The sequence below is a fragment of the Pyxicephalus adspersus genome, chromosome 6 (genome assembly GCF_032062135.1).
Source record: "Pyxicephalus adspersus chromosome 6, UCB_Pads_2.0, whole genome shotgun sequence".
Taxonomy (NCBI): Eukaryota; Metazoa; Chordata; class Amphibia; order Anura; family Pyxicephalidae; genus Pyxicephalus; species Pyxicephalus adspersus.
In genome coordinates this window covers 21,078,144-21,096,537 of record NC_092863.1, presented here as the reverse complement: position 1 = coordinate 21,096,537, position 18,394 = coordinate 21,078,144, and the positions used below count along the sequence as shown (strand labels likewise).

At 37.3% G+C, this 18,394-nt stretch overlaps 1 protein-coding gene across 2 annotated transcripts in view; it reads left to right on the top strand.

The window, feature by feature from the left end:
• The window catches only part of ARHGAP23 (Rho GTPase activating protein 23), a 157,869-nt gene that overhangs the window by 80,519 nt on the left and 58,956 nt on the right, over window positions 1-18,394 (top strand). For both annotated transcript variants that reach the window (XM_072414912.1, XM_072414913.1), the window contains 2 exons: window positions 6,573-6,630; window positions 14,180-14,317. In XM_072414912.1, coding sequence (XP_072271013.1) covers window positions 6,573-6,630; window positions 14,180-14,317 — 196 coding nt within the window. The remainder of the gene's footprint in view (window positions 1-6,572; window positions 6,631-14,179; window positions 14,318-18,394) is intronic.

Sequence of the window (18,394 nt, the reverse complement as noted above, 5' to 3'; positions counted from 1 at the left end):
CTGCTGGTTATGCTACCTGAAGTGCTGGATAGCTCCCTGCCAATTTTCACCGTTAAGCTTCCTTGATACCCTGTATTGTCATGAACTCTGAACTTCTTGCTGCTGCCCCTGACTTCCTTTTTAAGCCCTGCCGTGAATTTCCTGTTTGCCAGATTATTGTGTTTCTTGCCATTGTCTTGCCTTTTCATCGCTGCTACTGCTGCATGCCTTATCTGCTACTTGTCTGTGTATAGACCCTTGGCTACGGATTTACTGACTACACTTATTGCTTGCTCCTGTTTACCTGGTTTACCCAGATATTGACTTTGGCTTTCTTCCTGACTACGCTCCTGTCTTGCTCCTGCATCATTACAGCTGCCTGTGTACTGAACCCAGAATATTTATTACCATGAACCTGTTGATTGCTACTGCTATTGGGCTCCAAGCTTCTTCCCAGATCGGGACAATGCTACTCTCTAAGAAGCACTGTGGAGTCAAATAGACCCTGTTACCACATTTTTAAATATCTGATATCTAATAACATGTTGCTGTCCCTTTAGTATGCACTTTATTCAAGCACTGCTGCTGTAGCAGTATGTGTGGTCTAAACATTGCTTATATTACATAAATTCAACAGTTCTTGGAGTGTTTTAGCGTTGCACTTCAGTCTGTCCACAGCAATCACCTAACTTTCAGGGATTTTCTTTGTGACAAGCATTTCTTTCCCTTCTTCCACTGGTCCTCGGAGTGGTCTCAGATGTTGAATTTGATGTCTATTCTTTCTCTTGCCTGAAATGAGTCACAGCAAGTCTCTTTAGCTGGACTGTCCTTCTGAACACCCATTCGTACATTGTCTTCCTTCAAGGCTATATTAACACAATCAAAAATAAAAATATTATAAATAACTACTAATATATTAATACAGATGAATTGCTTAAAAATCCTAGTATCATAATTTACATCTAATCAAAATGAAAATACAATCCCACATATAGGTTTCCCAACAATCATCACCAAAGCTTTAGACTATGTACAGATCTCTGTTTTTTCCAGCCCTTAGTAAAAGTTTTTACAGCCTGCAAAAGTTTAAAATCACCTTGTAAAAAAATTTAAATTAAAATGAATAGGTCTAACATAGGAGTTTGCAAACAGAAATGTTTTTTGACTGAAAACAATCCTAGAAGTCTAGCTCTTCAGTGGCGTTCCCGAAACATTTAACAGCCACATTTTTCAGAATCAAGTCTTAGCATGCCCTTACTTTATATTACTGTATAAAATAAATATAACTACTCCCACTCTTGGTACGATCACAACCCCTAAAATGAAATGCCTATGATATTTTCTAATTGATCATACTAAACTTTTTTTTAAATTTAAGTATAAAATGTATGCCTCTATGAAGTTGCATGAAAAAAAGAGCAAAAAGTATGTGCACAACAAATACAAGTGGCTAAACAGCCCTTGCTCCAGATCATTCCACTGTCATGCATGCATGTTGTCAATAAACTCCATCCTCTCGGTTTCATGTTAGCAACTTCATCTGTAATGACATGCACTCTCTCATGTAGCGTCAGCATGCATATATAACATTATCAGCATTTTAACAATGGTTTATTACATCTCATATGACTAAAATAAGCAATACATTTATTAAGAGAGGGTTCTTCATTCTTGGCAATAGGTTGAGAATTGTCCTAGATTTTGTAAATTTTTTTTCCATTCATTTGAGGACACAGCCACTTGTGGGTGATCACTTCTGATATATTGCCACCAAAAATATATACTGATATATTGCAAAACAAAATTAGCTCCTACTTGTAGTCAAATGCCCTGCACATGTGAGCAGGCTTCAGGTAAGGGTCATAGCATCAGTGCAAACAGGAAGTCACGGGCAATTTAGTGGATGATTTCACTAGCTTTTAAGCTCCTGATAAGAATATGGAAACTAGAGCAGTGCCTTATTCTTTTAAATGGTTGTAGGATACTTAATGCATTTGAGTTTAGAATCAGCTCTTGTTTCTTAAACCTTTACTGAATGGGATAAATGGCTGCTTCGGAGTTTAGATAATAAACAAGTTTTGCAGTCTTTTAAAAACCTGGAGGAGCAGCTTTTTCAGCGCTTTAAAAATGGCTGTAATGCGGCACTAGACATAGGAGACTTTAGTCTCTAGGCCATGGGCCCTAGCAGTTTATATTTATAGACTGGTGTGGTCTATAAATCTTACTGTTGGTCAGTTTACTAAATGTTTTAAAAGGATCTTACAGACCTGCCATTCACAGGCAGTTGTACCTTATACAACACGGTGTACTAAGAAGAAAAGCAGACATTAGTTTCATAGGTATAGATTTGTGACAGGTAGGTATATATTTAGGGGCCCCACCCCAATGCTCCTTGCTATGTTAGTGGCTCCAGGGTCCCCAATTTGCACTTTCAATTTAGGATTTCTAGTTGAACTTTCCTCTGAAACAGCAACCCCAAAGTAAAATTGAAATTGTAATAACTAGTGGGGCTGAAATTGTAATAACTAGTATCTATGAGGGTCCCCTGTACACCCTGAAAATTACAGGTCCTTGTGACATACAGTTTAGGAGATATGGAGGTTTGTACGCAGAGCTGTGAGGATGCAGAATTCACACACAGAGCTAGAGGTGGATACATTTCACAGGCAGAAATCCGAGCTTGTGCTATGAGATGGGGGCGGGGCTGCCTGTGTCTCCTTCACATGAAGGCTGAACTGTGTGTGCTCACTTCTCATCGGCAGCACAATCTTCTGAAAGGATGACACAGAGCACAGATGGCACAGAGCAGCCTCACTGAGATCTGTGCATCCGAGAATGAGTGCTGCCGAGAACTGGGCGGGGTATTCAAAGCAGCCGGGCGGAGCAACCGGCTAAAAACCTCTGGGGAGAACTATGCCCTTCTGTTCAGTTCAAGAGGTGAAGGTGCTGATTCAGTTTCATCAGCAGAATGTTTATTGACTAAGGATGATAGGCTAAATAAAAGTCTAATTTGATCTCCAAAAGGTGGAAGAGAGCTCTCCAGAAGCGAGATGTGAATTAAATGTCACACTCAGAAGCTATGTGGGATGCTAATCCATTCAGACAAATTACTTCATTTACATTTAGCAGCACAGTGATGTCCCCTCCAAGTCCACAGCATTGTAACCAGTGCCCAACCCAGAAATTTTTTTAAGCTGGGTGGGAAGAAATTGTAGGCGAGTGGAAGCCCCTGAGTTGTGACCCAACTCATCAGTAACCACCCAAAAACAGCCGGGTGGTAGCTGAAAAGTGCTGGGTGGTGCGCCCGGCTAAAAGGGGCTGGGGAGAACACTGCTTGTAACTGGATAGTAAAAGAGCAGCAGTAGACTAATGGGGTCATATCTGGTCAGTGTGATCTTTCTTTCTGATCAACACTTATCATTGTCAGATTATAAGAGGCTAAAACAAAGTCAAATTTAGATACTTGTGCGATATGCAAAATATGTTTGTGAATTATCACTTTAAAAATACATAGCTTTATAGGTCTGCCTGGAGATAAACTTTGAGAGCTTCAGTTACTGCACTTCTTGATTTTAGAAGCTCCTTACAATAACTGTCTTCCAATAGAATGAGTTCCTTTAATAATTATCTGCATGATATCTAGTGTTATTTAATCTCCATAACCGCTAACGCACATCTTATCTGCTGGTACACTGCTGCATTGTTCCCAGTGTTTAACACAAGCTGATTAAGGCTACCCGCAGCAACCGAATATAGGGAATAGATGAATATTGTCAAATCTACAAACACTATTTTTTTTTTTGCAACCATCGCTGCGGTGTAAGCAGCAAGTGGCTGGCAAGGTGTTAGGAGCTGGTCGGAACACTTGCTCTCCCCACAGGTCTGAACCAACGCCTTGGAATTACGAATAATGCTTAAAATGTAAAGTAAAGCAATAAAAAGATTAGCTAAAACTGATTTACAAATATTTTCTACAAATGCAATGTGTTATCATCAATCTGCTCTGCAACAATTTTTTATTTAAAAAAAGTTAGCGAAAAAAATGTAATTTTCATTACATTACATTACACTACACTATAGGCATAGCTAGGTAAGTAACCATAAAAACTTGGTGGCCTGGCTGAACAATATTACTATGCAGCACAAATAGCTCATCTAGCGAAACTGTATGTTATATCTATACTCACCGCGTCAATATATGTGGATATCCTGGATTGACATACAGTTTTTTTGCTTTCTTGTGGTTAGGGCTTCCTTAAGACCTTAAAAACCATCAATGTCCCTGTTACATTTATTTAAACCTTGAACTTGATTAGATATTCAGGTAACCTTATGTCTCCCCATCTCCCAGTGTCTTTTTCTGGTAGGATGTCCACTGTTTCCATCAGGCTTACAAGAAAATGGAGCAATTCTATTGGTGAACTTAGAATGGCTTCTACACTGCATGCTCTTTCTTCCATTCAAGGTGTACTGTTAAATCAATATCCTAAAGACTCACGACTGATACCTTTTGCAGACTTTTTTTTTAACTTACAACTCCACTACGTTGAATCTCTTGAATATCTGAAAAAAGCCCCCCCCCCTGATGTCTGCCAGATAGATCCCCCATCCCTCATTTGTATATGCACACACATAAATGCATATATATATATATATATATATATATATATATATATATATATATTCATACATTAGTGCAGCGGTCGCCAACTGGTGGTCCACAAAAAATTTTTTGGGGCTCTGCAGCTCTGGCCAGCACACCCCCGAGCGGGGTCAGGAGAAGGACCCCGCTGGAAGGATGCACTGGCCAGAGGCGCGGACCATGTCCCCCGTGCAGTTCCTAGGCTCAGGGAAGTGGACGAGCTGTGTCCCTGAACAAAACCCGCCCACTCTCCTATTGATGGCTTCGATCATATGGTATGATCAACATGGTTATGTTATAATGATGTCACTCTGGAGGAGGTTTCTCCCCCTTTGAGCGACATCCGGCTCACCGCGCATGTGCGCTCAGGAACCTGTGATTTTAGTGGTCCGTAGAACCAAAAATGTTGGCGACCACTGCATTATTGCACATGAAGCAAAACAAACAATATACACAGAAAAACTTACCTGAATGAGTATCCTTCTCAGGAAAATCCGCCGGCGCATTTTTCAACTGATAGAACACAGTTCATGCACACATAGCGGTTCTGCCTTGGAGCACTACAATGCGCATCACACTCCTGAGGTTTGGCGCACAACTATGCGCATCAAACAACTGAGTTTTAATAAGCCAATTGTGCTGTTTTTAGCCTTTCAAACAATTCATAGAAGGGAACTGCTTAAGAACAAGCATAATTGACTTTAATTGTAGGTCCTGGGAGATTGTAAAGGAGACCACATAAAAACAAACCCCCAAAAAACAAACAACTACAAATTTTTTTTAAAAACTTTGTTAAAAAAAAAAAAAAAACTAAAAATGCTAAAAGGACACCAAAAAATAAAGAGACCACACAGAAACCACTAAATTTACAAGATAAAAAAAACAAAAAAAAAATGTTAACCCACACTTCCATATAAAGTCAAATTAGTTCAAAAATGGCCCAACAAATACTGCATTTCAAAAAACTTACCAAACCAATATGCTATATTGACCTATCAAGAGTGAAAAACTGGTATAGAAAATATTTATGCAAGACAAACATTTAAAGGTGGTGATAAGGACATATTATTGAAATGAAACAATATGGCCACAAACACAATAACATAGCATTAACATTGACTTCCTAATTGCAAAACGGACATTGAAACATTTAAATTTTAAAAACAAAACCAGCTATTGTGCTAAATGGTAAGCAAAGTATCAAATGTAGCAACATAGATTAGTAGAACACTGCAAACAACTTATTAACTTAATCAACTTAACAACTTTTATTTAGAGTTAAGTGAACGATGTGTGCTATTAGAAAGAATGATTTTTTAGGGGAACAGTGACTTTTAATGCAAGCTCGCCAGTGTCGGTTGCTTATGGTTAGATTATAAGACATGCTAAAAGTGTGTCGTAGCAATTCCTTGGTAGAATCGATATGCAGGGCCAGATTGTAACATTTTTTTCTCCTTGGCCAGCTAGCTTGTCCTGCACCCCACTTCCAGCTAATAACATGGTATGATGCTGACACAAACAAAACACCATGGAATTTGTGAACAAAATGTGAACAAAAGAGAACAATAGTGTGTGAAGGGAGAAAGGAATAGGGTGAGAGAGAAAGGCAGAAGAAGGAGAAGAGAGAGAGAGGTGCAGAAGAGAGAGGAGGGAGAGTGAAGAGAGATGGAGGACAGAGAGGAGATAGAGAAATAAAGAGAGTGAAAGAGGAAGAGGAACTAAAAGGACAGGGTGGACAGAGAGAGAGAATGAGTGTTCTCTGGTACTGTAGACCTGGTGGGCCAGCAGATTGTTTCAGTTCTTCATAGGTTGTAATGCTGCTTCTTGGTGGTCATGGCCTACATAACCTTTTGAGAAATTCGGCCTGTGGATGTCGTGTGGTGGATAGTAAAAAATCCTGATGTGTTTGCTGGGAAACTAATCTGATAAATGTCTCTTCCTTACTCCACAGGAGGGTTATGGGTCATGTGCCGAGCCTCAGGATGCTACGAAGTTTCTTCACTGATGGGGTGAGAAAATGCATTTTGTGTGTATATTTACAAATTACAGATATACAGTTCTAAAGTACTTACAACCACTTTAACAAAATTCCTTTTCGAATTGGAACCAAAGTTGTGTTTCTCTATCCAAAATACAAGACAGGATCAAACCCAGTAGGGTTCTTTAGCAGAGTGTTGTTATACATATAACATTCAATGACTTAATTAACTGAATAACTAATAACACATTTAAAGAAACTGTCAATAAAGCAGAACGAAAGTTAAACATTTGGAGCAGGGAGGATCTTTATTGCAGAAGAGGCAGGCTGTCTCTTTTGCAATAAAGGAAACGTACCTGCCTGTTTGCAGTTTTATAACTAAACTCGCGTCTCACTTCTTCACCAGCACCAATATCTTTACTTGAAGATCTTCTGCCATCCTAATTAGCAACGGCAAATAAATCTTCTGTATAGGCAGTAGCAAGAGCTCCAGTCCCATTTACAAATCATACCTTAGCATTTTTGTTTTCAAAAAACATTTACACCATCAAACCAGTTTTTTTTATCCATCACACAAAGCAACAAAAGAACATTTTTTGTAATCATGAGAGATCACAACACACTTTTCTAAATCAGTTTTAGAGTTACAAGTAATGTTTTTTTATAGTGTGCGTGCATGTATTTTTATCTAAAGCTCCATTGAAGTAAATATTTCAATATAATAAATTAAAAAAGGTTAAAGTGACATTTTACACTCTTCACATAATGTTTTACAGTAGCTCGACTATCTCAGAGGCACAAGAAACAGCAGTATTTTGTGAATCCTGCGTACATACGCATCAACATATTTATAACCTTTAGATCACCACATGTGTTCCCCTGGTTTGTTTTATACTGGATTGCTTTAAGCAATATCGTCTTGTTGTCTTAGGTCTCCTTTAGATGAACAGAATGGGCAACTGGTACACTTGTTTTGGAATTATCATTATGTAGTAGTGCTGCTTTCAAGCTTTTTTGTAAGGAATCAATAAAGAGACTTCATTCAGAAAAAACATGGTCCTGTGACAAACTGTTGAAGTGTCTGTTGATGTTATGGCAATAGCACAAAGAGTCGTCATCAGAAAAGAAAGTTGCCAAGTTATGATTTTGTGTTCTGTAATGAGTTACAGTAACACCATTTGGAAGTTAGTGCTTCTGCCTAGAGGAAAGACCTCCTGCCTTGTTTGTGGATAGATTTAGACCATTTGTGTAAAATTCTCTAGTTCTGTATCTTCATTGGCCACATATCCAGTATCGGATGAAGTGGCACCTTCACTGTGTTCCTCATCATCTTCTACAGAAGCAAGTCCAAACACAGGCAATGATTCATTATGAGGAACAGACAGGTTTCATTGCAGAATCCAGGCTGGGATAGACAATTTTGTGTTTAGTTTTAGCTGAAAATCCACTTGTGTGGCAAAAATAGCAATTGTTTAGATGAGCTTGCAGTCCCCTCCACACATCAGCATTGCAAATGGCATGACTGCGTTTTTTCTGATTTATGTGGAGCCCAATATTTATCCCGGTCACTAAGTGGACAGCTGAAGTACAATTTGTATATCTTGTTAAGATCTGTGGTAATTGGGTGATGTTGTCATGAAGGATACACACACATAAAAACTGGATGATTGATACAATTTCTTGGCATTATAGCAACTTCAACCCCAATTAATAAGGTCTGTAACATAAAAACACGGACTGTTGGTTGCTAGTAGATAATAGTAGTAGTAAGTAGTAGTAAAACTTTTAGGATCATTATACCAGGTATCATGAAATAGCTAATTACCTTCATCACAAAAATATGATATGGTATAGAAAAAAAAAAAAAACAGATTTCAAACTACAAAATATATCACTGATAAAAAATGACCTGTTGACAAATGAAGCAAGCATCTTTGCATATCTGCTTTTCTGTGTCAATAAAATTTAGGTAAAACTGAATAAAATTTTTACTTTAAAGTATACACAGACTGTGCACCCCAACCCCTCATGCAAGGTTTATGTCTTCAACTGTTGGTCCCAATGCAGCATAGACAATTGTCAAAATCTACTGCACAGTTACTGCACATGTGATGGCTTCTTACCGTGCATAAATGGGTCCACATGGGTAGAAGTCTAGATAATTATAAGTTTTATTTGTCACAATAAACATTTTGTGAAATCCGGGCTTTGATTATACTATACTAGGAGAATCTGGATTAAGGATTGTTGTCCTATAATTTTATTAGGGCTTTTTGCATTTTCATACAGGTCAATGAAAATGCTAAACCTACTTGAATCAGGTGAACTGAAGGGCAAATACGCCTGTAAGGTATTTCATTAATGTTGAATTTTTTTAACTGATATTATTGACTTTGATTTCGCCATCTTGTTGGCACTCCCATCAGTCAGAACCTCCACCAGGGAAAACGCTTGATGATTTATTTGTACCATCTTCCCTCCGGCTGCAAATCTTTCAGATGTTTCTTAACTGTAAGACAGCTGGCCTTGAAGAGAGGAAGACACTTGTGTTACCATTTTGTTTGGACTAGTAGCCTTCCCTGTCCTCCAAGGCATACCGTATGTCAAAGCCTTTCTTTTGTGTGCCAGAGGTATTTCTCCTCACCCATTGCCAGTTGGAACTCTTGTACCCTTACCTATACCCTGGGATCTGTGGAGGTATATAGTCATGAATGTTATTATCTTCCCAAGTCTTTGGATTGTACAGTAATTTGGGGTGGTGGTGTACTGCTTCATTAAATTGTTTTCCTTTTTTCTACTTATGATTCCAGGGGACATCATTTTGGACAGTTGAATCCATTTTGTTTTTCACTTCTGGCGCTCCTTCTGTTCATATCCTGCCATCATGCTCTCTCTCTGTGGCCTTTCATCCAGATTCTACGATTAAACATATAGAACATGCAAATCTCTCCAACAAAATCTGTGCTGTTTCGTCTCAGCCCATCAGCTGGAAGGGCTTGATTTTCACAGATTTCATTACAAACAACTGGATCTTTTCCTTTATTGAGGTGTCATATTTCCAATGTGTTAGCAGTCAAGAGCTAAATATCTCTGTGTCTGGTATCCCCTCAAATCTAGTGGCCCTTGAGGATCGGCTTTCTCTTTGGTTCCCTGCCTAGTCTAAGGTCTGGCAAAACTTCCTTAGCGCTTCCAAATGGCAGAAGCTATTTGATGACAATCACCCTCCCCAGGGCACTGAATATTAACCAGACAACCTGGTCTTGATTTTGACCCACAATATTGTTCTGCACCAACTTTCTGTTAAAGTCCTATCCCATTGTTGAGAAGATCAATGGAGTTATGTACATGGCTGCTCTGTCAATTTCTTTTAACGACCTGGACTCTTTCCATGATTCTCTCCTACAGCTTCCTGCCTAGGTAAAAAAGCACTGCTTAGGTAAAAAATTTATATTAAGTACATCTTGGCTACAAATGCACACAGAGGACATTTGGTGCCCTGAAATTTCATATTATAGTGTTCGTAATGTCTTGTTGTGTTATATAGAACAACAGGCTCATTCCCCTCTTCTTATCTCCACAAAATAGAGAAAATATATTATGTATTTTTAAGGCAATAAATGGCAAGGATATTAAACAGTTTCAAATAAGAACACAAAATGCCCAATACATGGAACAGCTCTGAATTTCTTACAGAATCAACGGGTATTTTTTTTCACTTATTGCACAGACATAACAAAACATTTTCAGTGATGCTATATATTTTTAAGACCAAAAGGCAGCAAAGTAGGGAAGGTAATTTTCACACTTACCTCTTGCTAAAGAGCAGGCACCACTCTCCTGAGCATGCAGGCAGTTCGCCTGCTTTTCCAGATTTAATCCGTATCGCCCCTCGTGCCCGCCAATCAGGAAATACCCTCTTAATCGCCCTTGGCTATTTAGCTGGCTCAGCCACAGCACTTTCCAGCAGTTTCAAATAATACCTAGCCCCCTATTTGTGTACACCTGTTAGTTAGTTGCGAACGTTCCCAATCCAGCTCCTGTGTTAACCTCTTGATGCCCAGTGTATTGTTTCCCTGCCTGTTCCCTTGTGCTGTTCCACCCACTTGAGATCACTTCCTCAGGGTAACATATTGACTCGTCCCATACTCTTGAGTGCTGGTGACTTTGTCTTCTTTGTCTTCAACTGTACTTTACCTGTCATTAATTCTAAACAGGGACATTTAGGAAGCTGTACTAATAATAATTTAAAAACATTTTTATTTAGGGCTTTACAACAAAAGGAAAAGGGGAAGGGGGTGGAGAAGGAAAGGGAATGTAGAGGGGATACATTACAGCAAAGGCTTTAAAAAAATTGAAAATACAACAGTACAAGATATGGAATAATTGTATAACATAGTGCCACATTTCCCAAAAAAAAGGTAAACAAAATTAAATAAGAACAATTAGGGAAATCTGTAATAATTGTATTAGTTCTGTGGGTAATCAATTCAATCCAATTTTTTGCCCTTTTTTTATTTTTTTTTTATCTGGCGTGCTTTCTATAGCAGGCAATTGTGACAGTTTTTTGTTTTTTTATTTTATGTTGGCTGAGTACAGTGTGATACTACTATAACATGCAACCTAGCAAAGGCAGGGAGTACAAAGGCATGTGATGGTGATGTGGCAACTGAAATGGGTGCTTTTAGAAGAGGTGGTGGGAGCAGGTGGGGATAGTGATCAGACACATTAGGAAGATTTGGGGTTATTGGAATATGAGGGAAAGTGGGGGGCGCTGGTAGTGGTCCTCAATGTCAGCTCATCTCCAGATGCAGTCCTTCCTGCCACCTGCAGATGACTGGCAGAGGGGTGGTGGTATGAACTGCCAGGATGGAGATTACAGTGACTGTGTAAGATGCATCAGATTCCCCCCTGCAGGGCCCAACCTGAAAGTACTTCCCAATGAATTTAGCTAAGGGTCTACATTTAAAAGTCAGTGCTAAATTGCATGTATATTTATAATAGAGACTTTACATACATACCTTTACTGCACATATGACAGGTATTTGGGTTTACCCAGAAATTGTATATTAGCCCCAAAGTGGATCCTGCATTTAGTGATTTATTGCTGATTTTTCTAGTCTGCAACAATCAATTCCTAGCACAATCATTCTCCAACATACAAATTATCATTCTCATATCTACCTCAAAACTCAATTATATTTGTTCAGAATATGTCAATTATTTAATTGTCCACTTTGACTACAAAACAAAACAAAAAAAAACATTACTTGACTGACTTTGGCCAGAAGATGCTTTTAACCTTTTGCATAAGTTTAACCTTATTACAGTACCCATAAAAACAGTTTGTTGTAATCATTGAACAATGATAAATTGGTACTCAATGATGCATTATTCAAACAATTGATGTAATCAATGACCAATGACACTTTGGTCACAATGGGACATTTTTTGACACTTTCCGCAGACATATAATCTATACAAAATATATAAAGGTGAAAATGAAAAAGTGAAAAAGTTTTACCATTACTCTATTGATTGTACTATATGATTTAAATATTCCTTTCTTGATGTCTGGTATATGCCAATTTTCAATTCCCTTTTTTCTACTGTTCACATGGTTGTAAAGATTAATGCCGCAACTACACTGCTGTGCGCTATATATGTCCAGGCAAGGCAAACCTATTTCAGCATGACAGATAGGGATAATTTCTTCTTGTCCTTAGAATGGGAGTGGTTGTCACTCCCATAAATAAAGGGGAAATGTTCCACTAGTAATACACACCTATACTAATGAGATGACGTTTGACGTGACGGGGAATACCCATCATGTCATTTCGCCTTAGTAGCGGCTTGCACCCTCCACACGTTCTGCTAGCATGACACACACCCATACTAATGGGATGATGTGGGATGCTAGGGGAATCCCTATCACTTCATCCCATACCCTGTTTCCCCAAAAATAAGACAGTGTCATATTCATTTTTGCTCCAAAAATTGCACTAGGGCTTATTTTCAGGTGATGCCCTTTTTTTCATGAACAATCAACATTTATTCTTGAACAAAAAAATCAACATTTATTCAAATGTAGTCATGACATCACATTCTGGGACATCATCATAACTCTCCAACTCTCCAAACCCTGAAATTTATCATGAATTTCTTGTGGTATTCAGGAACAAAAATCAACATTTATTCAAATACAGTGATGTCATCATCTTCTGGAACATCATCAAAACTCTCTAAACCCTGAATTCCATCTTGAATTTCTCCATTTGACTCCGTGACTCCATTTCCATTAGAACCATTGGCCCCAATTTATCATGTCTAGCAATAGCACTTTCTTGTCCATGTATTTATATATAAATTGTAGTTTATTTTTGGGGTAGGGATTATTTTTGGGGTAGTGCTTATATTTCGAGCATCCTCAAAAATAGGGAAAAATCATGCTAGGCCTTATTTTCGGGGAAACAGGGTATATAGAAGAGACATTGGTGGAAAGGTAAGAGCCTATACCTTTATCTACAGTGATTTAAGATGTTTCTATATTCCCTGGTGACCAACTACAACCTATTCAAAGGAAAACTGAGATTACCTTGGTAGTGTAAGTCATTGTTATAACTATGTTATTTTAATTAGTAATCATAGCAAGCCACCTTAAACCACCATTATTTATTATTCAGTTCAGTTTATATCCAAAACAAGTATATTATACAATTTGTTTGGAACATTTTATGAGAATAGAAATGTACATGTATTGTATTCAAAAACAATATTTGTATGGTTTTGCGATTATAATACATGGTTTGCCCTAAAAATTTCAATTATGGCAACCATTATGAACATTATGAGAAACACTTATGTTTCATTTATTGATTGGTGGTATATGCTTTGTACTTGGTGGTTCAGACTCTATCCTTTTCTCCCTTTGGTGCTGTTTGTCTCAATTGTGTATTGGAAGAGAGGAAAATGTAATTAATGATTTAAATTGTTTTTATAAATATATTTAATTTAAATTACTTAAGTGTATAGAACATTTCTATAATACAATAGATATTATTGACTTGATTTTTATTAATAGAATTCTTTAGGTCTCATGGTTATTTTCCTGAGGAAGCGGATTACATGCCTGTGAAACGTGTACCATTGTCACCCAAAGTGTCACTGTTCATTGATTATATTAATTAATTGAATAACGCATCACGTACCAATTTATCATTGTTCACTGATTGCAACAAACTGTTTTTTTAATTACTGTATTTTTTTTATACAATTAATAAAATAAAATGTAATTCTCTAAAATGTATTTATATATTATTCTATAAGAGTTCTGCAAATATATATGCCTAAAACGCTCTTGATTAACTCTTTAGCTTTTACTTTTTAATATTGAGATGTGGCAAGATACAAAACTTATGGGTAGCAGGTAAGTGACAGATCAACAATAAGTACAAATATAAGTTAATTTTAAATCATTCAATGCCAGTTCTGTGGTAGTTTAATTACTGATGCTAAAATTGTATACTGGTGATTGCAAACACAATTTTTCTTAGCACCTTTTCTTTTCTTTTTTTTTTCTGCAGTCCCTTGATAGCTTGGTTGCTTCTGAAGATGGACGTTCAAAGTGCCACTCTGCCTCTGAGCTGTCTGACACAGAGCTCAGTGATGTGTGCAAGGAGGGCTGGCTGCTCTATAAGCAGGTCCTCACCAATAAGGGGAAGGTATGAAAAAATGTCTGTGTTGATAAATCATTTAGCAATAAATAGGACATGGAGCATGATGATGTTTAACATACAAACAGTTGTGTGTTGTACTGCCATGTACAGGAGATACATTCTTCAATTTTTAACAAAAAAATTACAGAAACATTTGGATAATAGAGTTCTTTTCAAAAACAACACCTGCATCTTAATAACTATACAGAATTTCATGCCAGGTTGTCGGTTTAATTACCTTTTGGCAACCATATTTCCATAAAAAAAGAATAAGGTTGTTTAAAGAACAAGTATGCATACCCTAACTGCTTTCCGCAAATGTATCTTTAGGACTTTGCTGTAGCTCTTCCTAATGGTGTAAAAAGGTAATGCTGTCTCGTATGAAAGCAGTTTTTGGGTTGAAAAATTACCAAAAGATTTCTCTTGTCTCTTATGAGACGGAACTCAGAGCATTCATCTTCTGATACTATATGCAAAGCACAAGAAAAATCTTTATTACCCCAAAAAATTAAAAGGAGGGGAGAGTGGCTATTAAGTTGGAATCTGTTTCTGACCTTATGCCAGACATGCCAGCAAGAGCTAATAAGAGGACTTTGTACAACTTCCAGAGGCAGCAATTCCTTATTAATTGTGTAATATATAGGGTAAGCTAAGGCCAGGCATCATCTGTTGGTCTAAGGAGTCTGTATAGCAAGCTGTGTCATTCAGCCAGTCTCGAATGTACCTGGTGATTGCTGCCCAGTTATAAAGCTTGTGAGGGAAATTCAAGCCACCATTTCTGACTGGTTGTTGCAGAACATAAGTACTTATTCTAGCTTGTTTAGCTAGAATAAGCTTGTTCTTATCATTTTGATTAGATTTACTCTGCCCAAATAGGAAAGGGTCAATCTAGACCCCTGTTGGAGTTGATTTTTAACAACTTTCCATAGTGGTAAAATAATATTCTTGTGGTGCTTAGATGGAATTTTATTAATAAATAACCCTAAATATTTAATTTTTTTTTTGCACCAAACAAGAGGAAAGGGTCTGGGTTTCTCCAGGTTAATGGAGTATCCTAAGATGGAGCCATATTGAGAAAGTATTTCTAATATTGAGGGTAAGCTGCTCCATGGTATGCTATCTATAGCATCAGATAATCAGAAAATGCCTTGACTTTTACTGTTTCCTTGCATATTCGTAAACCCTTAAACTCTGAGGAGTCACTTAACACACTTTTATAAGATCATAACAAAATATAGAAAATCCAGTTTGGGACTTTAAAGACCAGAATTACTGAATTCCTAAATTAAATTGAATTCTTAAATTAATTAAGAATAAAATTCTTAAAAACTTTTATTTAAATACAAAATGACAATAAACAATTACATAAAAACATACACCATACTCTTGAGTATCTCCTGCATAGGCACCCACTATGTATTCCCACTGTCGACACGTTTTGCGGAATTTATGCCCGCTTCTTTGGACAGGCAGGGAGATCTATGGTGTTAACCTGTATAGAAACATTCTGACGTGACTGAAACATGGTGAGGCCTGTATAGAAACATTATGACATATTATTCCCCCATTTACCTATGCTTTTACTCACTTGAACAAACTCTTTGACTATCACCAGAGTCTCTTTCTGCTATAGCAATGTTATCAAAACCCTCATCATGCCCACTCACATTGACTTTTTTCTTGGAAAATATTCCTCATTGCTTGGTTTGGCAGAAAATATGCCAGAAAATGACAAACTTGCCAAAACTATTATATTAATTCAGTGCTTTATATTTGTTCCTAGATATATTCTCCATTTTAAACAATGTAAAATCCCACAGTTTATTGGGTACATTAACCTACTTAGAATAGCTAGTTGAATCATCTACTTTCACCTGCATACATGTGGCTTTGTGTTCCCAATCTTAAAATCTTCTTTACTTTAATTATTTACTACTTGGCATTTTAGTTCATGCCATTGGTTTTATTACACCTCATCTCATTTATAACAAAAACATACTTATGCACTATAACTACTATGTAGCTGATTTATGTACCTTTTTATGTTGTGATTATCAGATATTCAGTCTATACTGCACCTCTCAAAAACCTTCCCCTAAATCCCCTAAGAAGCTAAATGGCGAAATGCCCCAGGATAAAGAGACCCACTACACTGACATACATATGTTTCTTGTTTTTATCCAACAAATCCTATTTACCTTAAACTGTACCTAAACAGTGGAATTTGGTCTAGAAGCAAATTGCTAACTTGATTATTGCTTCCAAATCTATAGGATTTATTTATCCAATAACAAATCAATATATATTTCATTGCCAAAAAAACCTTCTCTGTATGTTTTTACGAGACACCTGAAACAAAAACAATTTTTTTAAACATTGGCGTTAACATTAACGTTAACATTAGCTAGATTTTGTGCTTTGGCTTTAACAGCTTGTTAGTCAAATCCCAATTACTCGGTAGATATCATCTGCTTGAAATGGTATAATTCTCTTGACTGTTATATCTCCTACAAACTATGCTGATACTACTTAAACAAATCAATGTTAGAATGCTGAAAATAATGTTTACCACCTTCATTTGGCAAAACTAACGCCCACTTTCAATAACTATTTTTACCTAAATAAGAAAAAGGGATGAACTTCCCAAATCTGAAAGTGTATAATTTATATAGATTATCTGGGCATATAGTGGATTGGTTCAAAGGAACATCAATTTGCTCCAACTGTTTAGTAGCACTACCACATTGTAAGATATCTCGACTTCCAATCTCATTTAACAATAATATGTTTATCCGAGACACTATAATTGTTTGGAAAGGGGGCAGAAGAAAGCTTCAACTACCTACATTGGTTTCAAGATATCTACCACATGGTCATACATGTAAAGCGTTCAAATGTTGGACTAAGCAAAGTATGTGCACATTGAAGGATCCGTTTCATCCTAAAAACATCTAAGCTTCTATCTCTCGCATTCATTCTCTGTGGTTTGTGTTGCACCCTTCAATGAAGATTGTATGAAAATGTCACATCAAGGTTCTGCAAAATACATTTCCTGTTCATAGTGTGAACAAAACACTACTTTGTGTTCAGCCATCAAGCTTTGGTCTTCCAGACTTGTAAGGCAGCCAGCTTGTCATCTGTCCATTTTTTCACAAAATTTAAAAGCGAATTTGGCAGGATCATCAAGTGCTATTTCAGTTTCACTGGTCTGTTTGTTTCTTTTATATGATCTCTTTTTTGTTACATTTTCTAGTATTAAATTGCAGTGTTCCCCGGAAATTTTTTTCAGCCAGGTAGGGGAAGCTGTAGGTGGGTGGTCAAAAAGTGGGAGATACAGCAAGTTTAGTACTCCCAGTTGTTTATGCCACACGTATCCAGTAACCCCTATTATAGTGTCAGTAGTGTAAAGTGTCCAATTTTACATAAGTCTAGTGCTTATGTATTTTGATCTATATTCCTAGTGTTTTATGTTTTAAGAGTGTAATCCCTTGTAGAAGTTTATTGGTGAGATCAATCCAGTGTAACAAGTTAGGCTTAGTTCACATTAGCAGTGGTTTCTAGCATGTGGAAGGGGTAAATGCAGCAAATGCAATCTTTCCGCCATTGTGAATTCAGCCTAGCCTGAAACTTTATTTAGTTAAAGATAACTTCTTTTGCACTTGAACTGTCCACAAACTGAGCCCAGGAAGTCCCACCCTGGCTCGGCTTCCCTCTCCTTTATGATGCTCACTATTCCATCCAGTGCCTCCTTGCACTGTGCATGCATGAGATCGGGCACTTTTTTGTTGTTTTTACAATACAGGAAAGCTTCTGATGATGCATGAGCAGAAGAAGCAGCTCACAGACTCCTGGGATATGTGACACAAATATTCTAGGAGGATGGTGATTCCCCCTTCAGTCGTTACCACAATGGCAGTAAAGATTGAAGGGGAGGGCTTCCCCCCAAAAAAATATTCAAATGAGAAGGCACAAAAAAAAAAAAAACCCTTGATCTTTTACTGTGAGGTGACTGGTCAAAGTAGGGAGTTTAGGTGGCACATCCAAACAGTTGAATCAAAATCTCAGATCATTTATCATTTCATA